Source organism: Lissotriton helveticus, chromosome 8 (assembly GCF_964261635.1).
Source record: "Lissotriton helveticus chromosome 8, aLisHel1.1, whole genome shotgun sequence".
Taxonomy (NCBI): domain Eukaryota; kingdom Metazoa; phylum Chordata; class Amphibia; order Caudata; family Salamandridae; genus Lissotriton; species Lissotriton helveticus.
Genome location: NC_136069.1, coordinates 1,713,496,467 through 1,713,513,185, shown reverse-complemented (window position 1 = coordinate 1,713,513,185; position 16,719 = coordinate 1,713,496,467). Strand labels below are relative to the sequence as shown.

The 16,719-nt window shown below is 48.5% G+C and overlaps 1 protein-coding gene across 1 annotated transcript in view; it reads right to left on the bottom strand.

The window, feature by feature from the left end:
- LOC144774145 (TRPM8 channel-associated factor 2-like) overlaps positions 1 to 16,719 on the bottom strand; it is a 92,193-nt gene that overhangs the window by 72,383 nt on the left and 3,091 nt on the right. Inside the window, 2 exon segments of the mRNA XM_078659164.1 lie at positions 15,012 to 15,728; positions 15,731 to 15,984. Coding sequence (XP_078515290.1) covers positions 15,012 to 15,728; positions 15,731 to 15,984 — 971 coding nt within the window.

Genomic DNA, 16,719 nt, shown 5'->3' with positions numbered 1-16,719 from the left:
TTTGCTGGGAGATCTCCATGTGCTTGTGAAACGTCATGCCTGGTTCAGTGAGGATGGAAAAGGCAGCAACCAGATGCCTGTCGCCAGAGGAGTTGGCAGACAGGGCAGCAACCAGGGCGCATGAAATAGAGATGGCGAAATTAAAAGGACAAATGGAAATGGACAAGCATAAATTGGCAATGGAAAGCCAAAAATTAGCCATGGAGGCGCTAAAACACCAAAGAGCTCACTACTTGAGGATGAAAGAACTTGACTTGGAGCTTGAAGCCAGGAGGGCTTCAGCCCAACATCCAGAGATTTGTGTAGCTCGCGGATTGAGTTTTGCTGGGCTGGAGGTGGAGTCCAGCTCAGCTGGTGGCAGCAACATTCAGGTATCTAGGGCTGACAGCATAGCGCGCGCACCTAGAGTTATGGCACCTGACTTGGAGGGGGTTAACTTACACCAGGAGGTTCAAGGGCATGAGGTAGCTCCAGTAGTGCGCAGCGTCCCTGAAGGGAATAGGGTGGCTGGCGTAGGAGTTCATGGTCCTAGTGGTGGGAGGGATTCCCCCATGGTTGAGGTCCTGGTGGGTGAGTGTAAGGACCGCCCAGAAGAGTGTGGGTTGTGTGACAGAGACAGTTCGCTACTGTCTGGCCAGTCTCAGGAGAATGGTGTGGAGTATGTGTGTGAGGCGCTGGATGGTGAGGTGAAGGATAGTTTGGTTAACCCTGCTAGGGGGCTGTGTAATCCAATTGTGGGAGAGCATACTTTAAGTCCCAGTTTTCCAGAGCTATGCCAACACCTGTTTGAGAGTGAGTTCTCTGACCCCAGGGAGCTCACATTGGAGGCAGACCTTGTGGTGGATTCCAGAGGGTCTGGAGAGGCATTGGGGTGTGATCCTGTGGGGAGTGGCTCAGGTATCTTCCAGCCCAGAGTGGTGGAAGTGGCGCAGAGTAGCCCAGCTAGGTCCTGTAGCAGTGGGAGGGGTGTAGGGCCTCACGTCCTGTCCTTAAGGGGAAGGAGTGAGAATGGGTGTTGTCCCGGTAGTGCCCAACCTCAGTCTCAGAGCCTGGATGGTTCTTTAAGGGAACACCAGGTGGGGAGCCTAGGCTGTCCGGATGAGTCACCCTTTAAGGGGGATCCCCCAGTGGCTAGAGAATGTGGAGGCTCTGCAAACAGAGGTCCAGTAGTTCTGGTATCTGGCAGTACCGCTCCAGTTGGGAGGGTGCAGAGGTCCAGATGGAGGGGCGAGAGGGGGAAAGAGTCCCCAGTGGAAGAACCAGTGGGTCAGGGGCCAGCCAGCAGGGCTGCGTCCCCAGTGAATGACCAGGGGGACACCACTTCTGTCCTGGGGGATCTTCCCGCACTGTCAGAGGGACAGGGGTTGGGAGATCTGCGCCAGGCAGACTGTTGCACGGCACAGGAGCTATGTGCCACCCTCAGGGGGGGCATGTGTGCTCCCCGGGAAGTCCTGGTGCGCCAGGCAATTGTTCAACTGCAGGGTTGGGTCCCTGAGTTGGAGAGTCAGGTTCAGGTGTTGTCTGACCTGGAGGGTGGGACCACTGTAATCAGTGTCCTGACCCATGTCACTTCTAGGGGTACCACTCCAGTTGGGAGTGGGCAGTACTCTGGAAGGGGGTGCAGAGGGAGGGAGTCCTCGCCTCTGACCCCGGTGCGACTTGAGGGTTTAGACCCTAGGTTTAAGGGCCAGGTGCAGGGTGTCCCCCCTGACCTGGTGCCCCAGTTGCAGGATAGCACCCCTGAACTGGTGGGAGAATTGTGCAGATCACCTGCCACAGGTGCCCTGACAATTCTGGAAGGGGGTACCACTCCAGTGGGAGGGTACAGAACCCCAAGGAGGAGGACCGGTTGTGGGAGAGCCCACCCCAGTCTTTGGTCCAGCAGCCAGGTACAGGCCTGGGGCTGGTAAGTCAGTGCCAGGATGGCATACCTGACCTGACAGGAGGGAGAGTGGACAAAGGGTGCCAAGCACCTGGGGCTACTGCCCCCCGCTCTCTGAGGCCACAGAGGTTTGAGAGCCCTGAGAGGCATGAGGCCTGGGTCTCAGCCCTGACTACCGTCAGTGGCCACTGTGATTTGATGACTGCCTGTTGGGACACACCTGTGAGCCAGTTAAGGTTAGAGGCTGCACAGGTGGTGTCCACAGAGGAAGAAAAGGGTGCCCCAGGGATTGGCTTGGTGGACCCTGAGAGTATGGACAGAGGATTTGAAATAGGTTCAGATTGGCGTAGAACTGGAATGTGCCCCTGCTGTTGCGGGCCAGGTCCAGGTTCTATCGCCCAAAGCAGGGAAGCCCATCACAGTGGTGATTGGTCTACCCTGCGTTTTGGCTGGAAGGGGGTTGTGTTGGACCTGGGCCTCTTGGCAGGGTCATCCCTAAACTTTTTGCCTTCCTCCAATACTCTCTCTGACCTGTTTTTGTTGGTTTAATGACTCTGGGCACTTTTACCACTGCTGACCAGTGCTAAAGTGCATATGCTCTCCCTACTGAAAAGTATATATGTGATTGATGTCCATGATTGGTTCATTGGATTTACTGTCAGTCCCTAGTAAAGTGCACCAGGAGTGCCAGGGCTTGTGAATGCCAATACTGCTAGTGGGCCTGCAGCGCTGATTGCGCCACCCACAGAAGCAGCCTTAAAATGTGTCTAGGGTCTGCCATTGCAGAACCTGCGTGCAGTCTGGTACTGTCATGCTGGCTGGGCAAGTGCACACACTTGCCAGCCCCTAAACCTTCCCTTAACTTCATATTAGTCACCCCTATGGTAGGCCTGAGGGCAGGGTGCATTGTAAGTATAAGGTAGAACATGCCCTGATGTGTGTGGCATGTTCTAACAGTGAATTACTGCCAAATTCGTTTTTCACTATTGTAAGGCTACCAGTTCCCTTCTAGGCCAGATGGGCTGCTGGAATTATTACACTCTATAATACCAGCAGGCTCAGGGAACATGGTAGAAATTAATGTTTAGTATGCCTGAACTCAGAATAATAAAATACTTCTTTTAGTAAAGTTTATTTTAATATCCTGTGTTTGCAAATGCTACTTTTAGAAAGCTAGCATTTGCTTGTCTAACCATTTCAGCCCGCCTCTGCTCTTGTGTGTATCTGACTGTCTGAGTGTGTGAGTGACAGGGCTGGGAGTTGACAGGTTGTGAATAGCAGGATGACACCTTAGTGGGTGGTGGGAGTTTCCCCTGAATGATGCATCAGGCTGTGCTCTGCCTCCACAATGCTGGCTCCGCCCTCCTGGGGAGCGACTGATGACTCAGCCTGCACCTGGCCCAGGAAGGACCGAAGCTTGTCAACAAAGTGCTCAAGCTGCCCCTGTCTTCACAATGCCGGCTCCGCCCCCCTGGGGAGCGGCTGATGTGCCTGCCCTCACACGGAATGCAGAAGCAGAAGTACCCACCACAAGTGCTCAGGAGCTGAGAGCAGTTATGCAAAGGCCCCCCTGGCCTGTGAGAACAAAAGAAACTGTGTATAAAAGTAGGAGCCCTGCTCCTTGTAAATTAGAATCCTGTTTTACCACAAAGAACCTCTGCCCGAATAGAAGGAGAAGAAGACGCTGGGAGGACTGGCCTGCTGCTTGCCTTGCTGAGGAAGGAGAGGAGAAGACTTTGCTAAAAGACTTTGCTGCTTTGTGCTCTAAACATTCTCCAAGGGCTTGATTGAGCTTGCCCCCTGAACTGAACCCCAGGACCAGTGGGTTCTCCTGTGCTTTGGCTCGTCCCCTGCCTGAGGCCGAGTATTTCCTCCTGCCGGAGGTGAAGTCTGCCCCCTCTAGCCCCCTCCTAGGGCCGTGGTACTCGGGAGCCAGCCTGCCCTCTTGCCCTTGAGAGCCTCGCTCCACCCGGAGTCGCTCTCTGCCCCAGGGCTAAGGTCGGCCGCTCCTCTACCCCTGCCTGCTTCACGGAGCCCTTGAGGAGACTTCAGCCCCTCCCGCCGGAATCCCGGGGACTCGAGCAGCCTGTGCCCGGGCATCTGATTGCACCCGGCTGCCCTGCCTTGCTCTGCCCCCCCAGGAGAGGCCGCACCACACTGTGAAGGGTGCCTTGCCTCCCGGAGATCCTCCGCTGTCAGAAGGGACCCCTCTGCACTGACATTCCTGAAAGAAAGCATTCCTGAAGGTGCCTTGGCCCCAGAGGCTCCTCTCACCCTTCCCTGCTCCTCACTGCAGCTGAGAGCCCCCACCTCTGGCTGTGCCCTGGCCCCAGAGGCTCCTCTCCCCCCTCCCTGCTCCTCACTGCAGCCGGGAGCCCCCACCTCTGGAAAAGGCCCGGGGCTCCTCTGATCGCCTGCTTGCTGCTCTGGTCCGAGCTCAGCCCCCACCTCTGGAAAAGGCCCAGGGTTTCTTCGAGGCCCTCTCTGGTGTCCATTCCAAGCCTACCGCGAGATGCGTGAGAGTTGGTAGGGGCCGAGTCAGTTTCACCCTTGAAGGCAGGAGAGGCGCTGCAAGGCGCTCCGAAGGCCGAGGAGGGTCCCAAAGCCCCAGAACAGAGAGAGGCTTTCTCTTTGAAAGGAAAGAACACTGAGAGAACTGTGAAATTAGGAGATTTATAACAAAAGCGCCTTAACAGAGAAATCTCAATTTTTGAACTGCAACTAAGGAGAAAAGGAACTATTTTCTTGAAGTGAAACCATTGAAGTATTTTTGAACAAACAACCATTGAAAGCTACAACTGAGAACCTTTGCCTATTTACAACCTGTGCTGCAACAAAAACGTTATTTGGTCTTGTGATAAGTCTGTTGAGTTACATATATATATTTTTACATAAAGAAGCGTATTTTTATATATTTACAGCCTGGTGTCCATTTGTGGGGGGGATTGGTATATTTTACTGTATGTGTGATTACAAATGCTTAACTAACTAACGCCTGAAGATTAGCCTTGGCTGCTCACGCCACGCACCTAGAGGGTGAGCAAGGGTAATTCTAAGGGGTCATCCTTCGCCCTGACTTAGAGGAGAGGGTCCCTGCTTGTCACAAGTGCATACTTGCGCCAACCAGAGACCCCCAATTCTAACAGTGGAGGAGTAGAGTTGCGTAGGGAAGGCCCTGGATCGCATACGATGCCAGTCCTTTGCCAGCAAATGTTCCTCCTGTAGGAGGCAAATTGCCGCGCCTGAGTTCTCTAAGTAAGAGAGCACCGCCGGCCGTTTAATTGGGTTGTTGAGGCCCTTAACATTTAGAGTTAGGACCTGCAAAGTATCAGACGCCATTCGGGGGACTAGGCCCTACCCCGCTACCATCTTGCCCGTGCGTGGTGCGCCCACGGGCTCTCGTGTCTATCGCCACAGACCTCAGTACGGAGCCCCCTCGGGTCCCTGCCATTCTTGCCTCCCTGGAACGAACACCCCGGAGCCCCCCCCACCTCAGAACTCCCCGAACCCTAGCTGCCCCCCCCTCGAGATCCCCCCAGCCCCAACTACCCCCCCCCCCTCTTCCCCGAACCCAACTCCCTCTCCCCAAATGGTGAACATTGTCCCAGGCCTATATAGCAACAGTTCAGGCCTGTGGTAAAGTGTCAATGGGAGGGAATGTGTGGCAATGGCGGCCTTGAGGCCCCCGCCCCCCCAACGTGGTGCTGTGAAAGAGCACGGGCATAGTCCTGGTCCCTCTATGCGGCTCCTGTGTCCTTGGCGACTTCCTGAATTGCTGCCTCGTGGCCCTGCGCCACTGTTTCTGGGTCAGGTTTGAATCCTTTCCTGGCTGCGCGACGTTGCCTCACTGTCTGCCAACCGTCCCTGGACTTTTGCGGCGTCTTGGAGAGCGTGGATCTTGGTTCCTTGTCATCGTCTGACTCATCGCCCTCCGGTTGGATACCCAGCAGAGAGCAAGTGTCCTTCAGCGACCGCAACTGGTGGAGGGAGCCATTCCATTTGAATATAAGTCTGAATGGATGGCCCCATGAGTAGGGGACCCCTTTGTCTCGTAGGAAGGTAGTGGGCACTCTGAACGCTCGCCGTTTCTGTAGGGTGATTGCGGAGAGATCTTGGAAGAGCTCCACTGTGTGACCCTTGAAGTTGATGGGTTGCGCCTTCCTCGCCGCTTGCAAGATGCGTTCTTTAAGAGGGTAGTCCGGTAGAAACGCCAGTATATCCGGAGGGGGAGCAGGCACCCTGCGAGGGAGGCCCACCCTATGGGCTCTGTCGATGCAAATCACAAAGTTTTCATCCTCCTGCAGAATGTCCCGAAACAGCTCCTGTAGGTACAGCATGATGTTGTCCCCCTCCGCCTTAGATTGCACATTTCGAACCCTAATGTTATTGCGTCTCGAGCGGTTCTCAAGATCTTCGGTGTGAGACTGCAGGTCCGTCTGCTGATCGTGCAGTCTGAGGATTTCCTGTCTCAAAATGTCCACCTCCTCGTCTCTAGCATGGCCGGAGGTCTCTACTGCCTCCACTCGTTCTCCAAGCTCGTCAACATCCTTACGCAGCTCCTTGTAGTGTCCCGCCATGTCCTGCCTGAGGGTTTGGATGTCCTCCTTCAGGGAGGTAAAGAGAGACTCCATAAAGGATTTCGTAGCAGGGGCATCCCCCCCTTCGTGGTCTTTCTCTTTGGGCGGCATTGATGTTGTCGGTTTGTCCGGGCTCTTTTCCCCTTTCGATGAGCCTTTGGACAAGATGTCGTGGATTGTGCATGTCCCTCTGCAAGCACTTGAGGACATCGTCTCAGTGCTCCGCGCGCCGCGCTCTCCACTGCCTCGAGCCTCGTATGCGTCCGGCCGTTGCCGGCTCTCCCGTCGGCACCTCTGTGTAGCGACCGAGGAGTCCGACCTCGGCGTGGTCTCACGCAGCTCTGTCCAGTGTGCCCGCGAGGGTCCTCCCGAGCCCAGGCTGCCCCTCCACCGTCCGCGTTGTCCCACAAAGCCTGTTCTCCGAAAGGCGACCCCGCTTTCCAATCCGGCGTCTCTTCTTGCCGGGGGCCCGGCTTATCGCCCCTCCCTGTGTGGTTCCCTCCCTCGTGGGAGGAAAAGGCGCGCTCCCCTGGTCCCAGGCTGTTGTGGAAAGGCTCACGCTGGGCCTCCTGTAGTGCTTGGGCCTGGTCCAAACCCTTCTCCCGGCCTGGCCCTCACATTCCTCCGCCGGGGGCCCGGTCCCTGCCCCCCGACAGCCGCCTCGCGGGCAGATGGTCTGTGGTGTCACTGCTGTGGGCCTGCCGCCCCTGGCCTCGAACCAACTGCAGGCCCTGATGTCCCTTCCCCGATGTATGTCAGTATATGGGCGGTGGGTGCTCTGGGACCGCAGCGTCCGCCGGGGGCCCGAACTCCCACCCCCGAGCTCCTGTGGCCGGTCGCCCTTGCTGTGGACACCGCTCTTCCTGCGCCGGTGCTGCCCAGCCCCCGCTGCCTCTTGAGGATCGGGCCGCCCCCTCGCGTCGCTGTGCAGGCCGAAGCCGGGGCCTCAATTTAGCCCACCGCCGGAGGGCTCCTCCACCACTCGCCCGGGCTCGGCGGCACAGCTCCGGCCTCGCGCCCCACCGCTCTCCACCTCACCTCACTCTACTTCGCTGCGTGGTCTCCGCCGAATCCGGTGCTCTGGCCCTTCCCGTGGGCTGTCGCGCTCCGCTGACTTGGCCAGAGCCGGGGCCTCCCGTTGCGTCCCCTGCAGCCCGGCATCTCTCTTCACTGCAGGGGCATGCCGCAGCTTGCTGTGTGGGGGTCCGCGCTGTTCCAGCAGCCTTACTCGTGTCCCGGCTGCAGGCCCCCTAGCCGGCATCTTCGCTACCGCTGCTGGCACGTCCCCTCTCGGCCTCCGGCCACCAGGCCCCTCGGTTCTCCGCCGCGTTTACGGCCCACGTCCCCTGCCCAGTCCCGGACATGCCAATTCTGGCTTCACTTGGCTCCCTTGGTGCCTCCTCCCGGCTCCCCACTGGCTGCACCACCGATGCGATTAGCGGGAGACAGGAAAGCCTGTGGAAACTTTGCTGTGAGGGGGATCGGACGAGGAGCCTCCGGCAAACATGTCTCCTCAGGCCCCCATCTTGGCCACGCCCCCGTGATAGCACTTTTTGAATTGGGAACACTGATCGGTTCCACTTCTACCCATCTAGAAAAGTCGTCAACAAGAACCAAAAAATACTTTGAGTTGGCAGGAAGAACATGAAAAGGCCCAAGAAAGTCCATACCTAATTTTTGCCATGCTCTTACAGGAGGGGATACAGGGAGTTCAACAGAACCTTCCAATACAAGAACTTTATCGCTAGTACTGCATCGTACACACGGTTTGACCAATTCATCAACTGTCTATTTAAGGCCACGAAAAATCAGATCTGACTTTTCTTTTAGTAATGGTAGAACCCAGATGGCCATAGTGAGCAGCCAAGATGATTTTCTCTCGGTAACATGTGGGAGGTACAAGCTTGTCACCTCAGACAATTTTCCACCTTCAAGGGAAAGTTCACTGTTGACTTTCCAAAACATTTGAAGATCTTGAGAAAGACAATTCTCTTTTGGCCAGCCTCTTCTGATCAATAAAACAAACGGACTGAGAATAGCATCTTTCTCAATTTCAGCGACCCAGTCATCTTCAGCAAAAGAGGGAATATCATGATTGACACAAGCCACAAAACATTCTTCTACATCATTTTCCCAGTCTTGTTCATCTAGATCATGAATAGGGAGCCTAGATAAACGGTCCACTCTGCCATTTCTTCCTCCACGAATGTACTCTACATTGAATGTAAACTCTAACAAATGTGTTGACATCTTTGCCAAACGAGCAGTAGTGCGTTTGATATTCCTCCCTGACATGATGTCAACTGAAGATCGATGATCAGTTTTAAGAATGAATGATCTACCCCACAAGTACAACTTACATTTCTCAACATTCCAGACACAAGCTAGAGGCTCTTTCTCGATTACAGAGAACTTGCGTTCAACAGGACGAAGAGTCCTAAAAGCAAATCCCACTGTGTATTCTCTACCCTCTGCAAATTGTGATAAAACAGCATCCAGACCATACTCGCATGCATCAACTGTGACAACAGTTTCTCTACCTTCAATAAAAGGTTGCAGAGCCGGGGCTTTGACAATATGACTTTTGATGGATTGAAAACCTTTTTCACATTCTTCCAACCAGACAAAAGTTTCCCCTTTTTTAAGTAGTGCTCTGAAACACTCTGTATTTCAGCAAAATTCTTTATAAATTTTGCATAAAACTCACAAAGACCAAGAAACGACATATGTTGTTCTTTGTTATGAGGATCAGGTGCCTCTATAATACTTTTGATCAAACCAGGTCTAGGTTTTATGCCTTGTTCGGAAATTCCATGACCAAAATATTCAATCTATTTTACTTTAAAAGAACATTTACTCTTTGTAGAGTCACCCCTCTTGAATACAGTGAAAACTTCATCAAGAACTGAGTCATAATCAATCTCATTTTGGTAAAGATAAGAATGTCCTCCTGAAATACTACAAGATTGGGATTGTGTCTGAAAAAATCAGTCATAAGTCTCTGGAAGACCGCAGCCGCTGAAGCCAGGCCAAAAGGTAATCGGCCGAATTGAAAGACACCACCAGGAGTGACAAAAGCCGTAAAGTGTCGAGACTGAGGGTGAAGTTCGACCTGATGATACGGGGCTTTGAGATCCAATTTAGTGAAACATGTTGAAGACCCAACTTTGTAATAACATAAATTCGGGACCCCCTCTACTACTCACTTATGGCCAGGGAAAAGAGGGGACAATGGCAACAACAATACAGAAAATTCCCTCGTGGCCTCAACCTTATTTATCAATCGACATTGTTCAAATATTTTCAGAAGATCTTTTCTAATTGACACAGGTACACTGATTTATTCAAAATATTTTTGATATTTTATTCATTTTTTTCAACACATATATCAAAATTACTTTTCTTCTTTTTTTATATATATTTCTTTTTTTGAATTTACATTACAATATTCTTTTCAGTTGCATTAGCTTAAAAATCTATTATTCAAATACATGTATAACAAATTTGATGTACAAAGAAAAAATTATTTTGTTTTGTTTTTCATCTCATAAAAAGATAAGAACAAAGATACCCTCATAACCACACACCTATCCTCAAACATGCACTACCCATTCATTCATCTACAAGCACTTCACTAAGCAGTCAGGACAATCTCTTTTCTCTGTATCTGAGGTTGTACAGATAAAGTTGGTTACTTTTCACGCCAGGTCGACGCGCGTTTCGGTGGGCTTGTACCACCTTCCTCAGGACCAACAGATAAAAGTTTGCCTCCTTAAAGTGTGGATACAGGGTATCTGCAATTACAAATACAATATCATGTACCCATACCAATACCATTTTTTCAACAAGTAAAAACAATCAGACATAATTATATACATATTTCAAGATCTCATGGAGAATACACATGCCACCAACGTGCTGCAGTCACCAAGGGAGTAAAGAAAAGGGTTTTTACACAATGATTCCAGATTCCAGTGAATTAAAAACAAATATCTGGGGAAATTCTCTTATGTTTAATACCCAAAGGATAAACCCTGTAATTCGAAGGTACTAGACCCAAGAAAACGAGAGGCATTCTCACCCTTTAGACACTCTCAAAGAGTATAGCATGAGATGCCAGTGGCTAAACTTCCACAATCTCGTTGCGAGATGCCTAAAGAAAAGGCAGAAATAAGATAACTTCACTATTAATATCTACAGCTTATGATAATGCACATAAAACCAACTGGCATCATAGGTACCTCAACAAAGAGCACCGCACCGTCTTTCTGTATTGAAGACCCAACTTTGGCAATGAGATCCTTAAAGCGTGGAAGAGGAAAACCGTCAACTCACATGGCCTCATTAAGGCTTCTCAAGTCCACACACATCCTCAGTTCCCTCGACCGTTTCCTTGCTAAAACGATGGGTGAAAGCCAAAGGGTGGACTCAACTTTCTCAATTATACCGTGGTCACATAGCATTTGCAGACGTTTAGAGAGATCATCCTTGATGCTTAATGGCACATTACATAACTTGTTTTTGACAGGATTAGTATTTTCTTTGACTTTAATGAAATGCCGAAAATTGGTAATTCTGCCAAGACACTCTTCAAATACTTTACTGAACTTGATTTCCCAATCATTGTGTGCTTGGTTACTAGAAAGGGAGTGAATGTCTTTAGTAGAATTAATATGACTACTATTAGATTGTTTGTCAATAAAAACAGGATTCTCCGAACCAGGTTTGATAGTTAAACCAAATTCAGCTTGATGAATGAGACAAAGAACCTAAATCCCTCTCTTGGCAACATATACTTTGCCTTTATTAGTTTCTCCTAAAACACTAATGGTGGCCCAAAAATACCCTAACAATTGAATTTAGCTTCCTTCAAAAGCTACAGTAAGAATATCAGGTGGTAATAAGATTTTTTTGAGACCAAAATCTTTGATACTTTTCTTGTGACACAAGGGTGATGCGAGCTCCTGTGTCAACCAGAAGTTGAATTTGATTCATTTCAGTTATAACATCAATTTCAGGATCAGGAATATGTTGAAGCTTTTCATTGCAGTTTTTAACTACAACAACATATTCCTGATTTGTAACATCATCATCCAGTACATCATCACTGTCGTTACGGACACATCTAAATTCCTTCTTCTGTTACTCATACAAACTCAGGTTTCTGCATTTTTGTAAAAAACTTGTATATGTGGACTACTATATTCTTTGTTTTGGTAAACTGTTTGTTCAACTGTGCAACAGCTATTTCAAATTTGTCAGGGCCTTCAAATTCGGGTGGATCATAGGGGGGTAAATGATCAAATACATTTTGTCCTTCAACTCCTAGATGGTAGTACATTAGGTTCTTTTTCCTTTCAGGTCTGTACCTTTGACCATCAATTGCACCTAAGTATGTTTTGAAAGACCTAAACCATAACTTCCATTCTAGAGGAGGTTCTCCAGGTTCTTGTAAGAAGGGCGCGGGTGCAACAACGCTCAGCATGTTGACCACAAAAACAAAAAAGAGTTGTGGAAAGAAAAAGAAGAAATAAGTACAAGGTATGAGAAGAAAAGAAGCAAAAATATATTTTTTTTTTAAATGTCAAGGAATCCACTACTTCTGCCAATGAGCAGATAATGAGGAAACTAAGTCTTGTTGTACAAAGAAGAAAAACAAAACTAACATTCCCTACAGTTAATAGTGAAGATTGACAAAGATAAAAATCACAGATGGCAGTACATTGTTATAGTTCCACATATAGAGTGCAAAAAAAATGAAATTCAATTTAGTCACTAGATGGCAGCATTGTATTAGACTGAAGAGTTGATATTTCCTTTGAGAATTGAAAACGTCTTGAAATACTGGAGGTAATGTGACTTTCTTAAATACGAACGCAGATGTTAATGAAAAGCTGTGCGCATCAGTGAATGTAGAATTTAGCTGTGAGCACTTTGCAGTTAGTTCTTTTAATGCCAAAGTTGTGTGGATAAATAAATAACACTCATAGAATTGAACCTGTATATTCTTCTTCTCCGTGACCAAACTAAGATGAATGCCAAGGAAACGTAACATGATGACAGCAAGTAGAATACTACTGTGCTTGAAGCATTTCCGAAGTAAGGAGGCTCGCACAGTACATTCCTTGTAACGTCTGGACCTCGATCGCTAAACCCGTTGCGAGGCTCCACAAAGTCATCATTCAGAGAAGACAGCAATAGAGTGAATACCTCAGATTCCAATGAGTCAGTGAAGAGAAGCGGTACAAACACAATGAAGTAAGCCGTTTGCCCGACTGTTTTAAAAATTAAACGCTGAGGTATGAAGGGCAGCGAAAGGCAGCAAGGAACTTTCCGACCTCAAAATTAAACACTGTTCAGTCACTGAAATTTGAGGTGCAGCGAAGGGCGGCAAGGAGCTCTCTGACCTTTACACGTTGTGTGGCAGTTTATAAATAGATCCAAGTTTTCCAATCGAAAAACAAAATGGGCATGTGTAGTATCCTCAGGTTGTATATATGTTCCTTTACTCATCTGCATCTAGCTGCTCAGCCAGTGTGAGTGTTCCGGTTAGAATGTTAGTGTGAGTGGAATGCTTGGGTGCATGAGTGTTGTGAGTTGAGGATGGGCTGAGCAGCTGGCAGGCTGCTCCTGGTGGGGCTTGATGTAACTTCTTAATAAACTTAATCTACATTTACCTGGCCACGTCTACAGCGTCTACTTGTTACTCCTGAACATGTGGGGCCAGCTCACTACATCACGGCTCTCTATGTAATATTCGATCGTTTGTAGTATATAAAAAAAACAATTTACTCACAGTTGAGTGGCTGGCCAGCAAACAAGACACACGGGTTGTGGAAAATCAGGTGTCAGTGGCAAGTATCCCGTCCTCCATCGCCACTGTAAAGACGAGGTACAGGAGAAATAGTCGTTTCCACAATATATGTATTGTCAAGGGAAGAGAGCCGTCCCAGCTGGCGCAGCCACAGCGCAGATAGCAACTGTCACTAACAGAACACCATAGTATGAACACTCCAGATGACATCACAGCCTTGCCATGATTCTACCAGCATCACCACAACATCATTATTCAGACATTACAGTAATACATGAATGAATGAATGTTGATTTCGTAGAGCATGAACTTTGCCCAAATGTGTCAAGGCGCTAGGGATAGAACCTGTGGTTGTAAGTAGCAAATTTGGGAAATAGCTGTTACATTTTTAAGGCCTTATGAAACAGTAGATGCGAGTCTTGACAATAAATCGATAGATGGAGAGTATTGCAACGTTTAGAGGCAGCGACAGAAAAGGCTCTTCCCCCTCCCCCCACCTGGCCCTCCTGCACCTGGGAACTACTAGCCAGTTTGTTACTGACTGACCGCAGTTGTTTTTTGGGGTCATACCGTTGGAAGAGTCTTTTAACACCTTCTGAACCACAATTATGCAGAGTCTTCTGGACAAGGCATCGGGCCTTGAACAGAATTCTCTTTTCTAGAGGTAGCCAATGTAGATTACGAATAGATGCCGAAACTGGTTCTACATAGTTAGAAATTATTGCAAAGCAATACAACATGAATACATTTAAATATCCACGCACCTCTATAAAGCTTATGCAATATTCTAATATAATGAGAAGGCATATTAATATCTAATAAACCAACATACATAAAAACAACAAATTAACATTGCCTACTCATTAATGTAAACATTGAAAATAAAATTCATCATAAGATTTCGCAGCTGAAGTACTGTTAAATGAAATCACAAGTCAAATCACAAGTCAAATGTTTTTTATCAAAATGTATGAACAAAAAAGATTCCCCCAAAAATGCAAAAATAACTACCCCAAAAAATAGAACACGATGTGTGACTACAGTAGTCCCATGATAATATCAAAAATATGAAAAATATTACAAAACAAAGAAATGGTCTAGGAGAGCTGAAAATCAGGTGGCCCGATGCCATGCCCCTTTTTACACCTCTCTGCAACGCAACTCTGTGGCGCTTACTGGAGGTACCAGGTGGGCTAGTTGGCCCCCAGGAACCCTCAGGATTGAAGGGAAATTAATCCCCCACCTTAAAACCCACCACGGGCCATGTTTGCACAGTGGTGCAGGGAGGGGGCGGGGCCTGTTGTGACATGTGTGTACTTATCCAATCACTCCTCCAAAAGAATGTCGGCTAACCTACTAGAAGGGCAGGTCTTTATTCAACATCGTGCGTTTCCAGTTCTAAACTAGGGCCACCTGCAGCTATGAGCAGGCTTTCATGTTGTTTGCAAAGATATCTTGTACAATAAACCCTGTGCAACAAGGGATGAGCAGCTTGCACTGCTCTGGCTTGTGTCTACATCTCTGAGACTACAGTTTGATCAGCACTTGTGCAGTGGGGGCAAGGAGTATGTAAAGCTCCAAAGAGCCTGTGCGCCCAAGCCTCAAACTGAGATCAAAACTGTCATAAAAAATAAATATTTGCATAACATCATAAAGCTAACATGCCCAGTGGCTGTGAGTGATTGTCTATTTTGCTATGAATTTTAAAACCCATCCACCCTCCTGGATTTAGCCATACCTTTATTGTTGGCGTCAATAGACAGGGTGACGTCAGATAAATCAGACAACTGAGGGTGTCTGTAGACCTCAAACAGCTCGGGGTAATGTTCATAGAGAGATGTGGCCAACCCAATTAGCAGTGACTTGTTGAAGTGGTGTTGAATTGGCTTTTGTTTGCTCACTTCTGGGACCCCAGAGCGGTGCAGAAGATCCTTCAAGATATGGTGAATTGAGTGGACCGCTGGAGAGCCTTCTGCGGAGAGCTTCAACATTTCAGCACAGTCTTGCCCCAGTTTTTTGATCCGAGATGCTGGAGATGGCTCTGTATCCTGCTTTCCACTGCTCTCTTGCAGGAACTTGGAAAGAGCTCTGCGGAAGTGGTAGACCTTCGGTGCATCTTCGGGATCCATTGCTTTGTAACTTTTAGCCAAAAGGGTTTGGCTCAGGATGGAGATTCCAAATGTATTCAGTATTTTATTGCCGGGATAGTCTGCTACAGCATATTGGCCTGGATGCTGCCTGGCCCACCACCACGCGTGGCCTCCAATGAGCAAGCCCCCTCCTTCAGCCACAAACTCATGGATTTTCTGTGCCTCGCTATCACTGTAAGATTGACAGCAGTAGACGCTAAGACTTGGGATCAGGTCAGAAATTTCACTTGGCAACTTGTTCTCATTGAGAAGATCATGGAGTCCCTTCAGACCACTCACCATGCCAATCTTCCCCTTCCTCCCTGCATCCAAGAGACTGCATTGATGAGGAAGGTCTTAAGACAAGCTGAGTTTAGTTGGGTCTCATGGCCTGCCACGACAACACGGCCTTTCCCGTAGTGTGCCGCAGCCAGAAATGACCGATGAGAATCATCAAGTCCAACAGAGAAAGCTAGCAGCCCATGGACCAAGAGTTGGGAGGGTTCCCCTCCATTATTAATGTTCAGGTCTGTGACGTCATTTAAAAGATGCCTCATATCTTTGGTGATGTCAATCCCATGTCTAGAAAACAAGAACACAACCAACTCAGCATGTGCACTGTGGAAAACACAACACAATCATGACAGCATGGGCACTATGGGAAACACAAAACAACCATATCAACATGTGGACTGTGGGAAACACAACACAACAATCTCAGCATGTGCACTGTGCAAAACACAACACAACAATCTCAGCATGTGCACTGTGCCAAACACAACACACCAATCTCAGCATGTGCACTGTGGAAAACACAACACAATCATGACAGCATGGGCACTATGGGAAACACAAAACAACAATTTAAACATGTGGACTGTGGGAAACACAACACAACAATCTCAGCATGTGCACTGTGCAAAACACAACACAACAATCTCAGCATGTGCACTGTGCCAAACACAACACACCAATCTCAGCATGTGCACTGTGGAAACCAACAACACAATCATTTCAGCATGTGCAATGTGGAAAACAACAACAAAACCAGCTCAAAGTGCAAATGTTGTAAAGGAGCAGTAAATCATCTCCAAGTGTGCATTATATAACACAAGAATACTATGCACATTGTGAAAAGTAAATATACAGTCATCTCAGAGTCTTTACTAAAGGTAAACAACAACAGCATCATCACAGGGTGTGCACTAATGAAAAACATAACCCGTCATCTCTGTGTGTGCACTAAATATTACAACAAGACTGTGAACAGCATCATGTCAGAGTGTTCACCACAGGGAAACAACTACACACCTTATG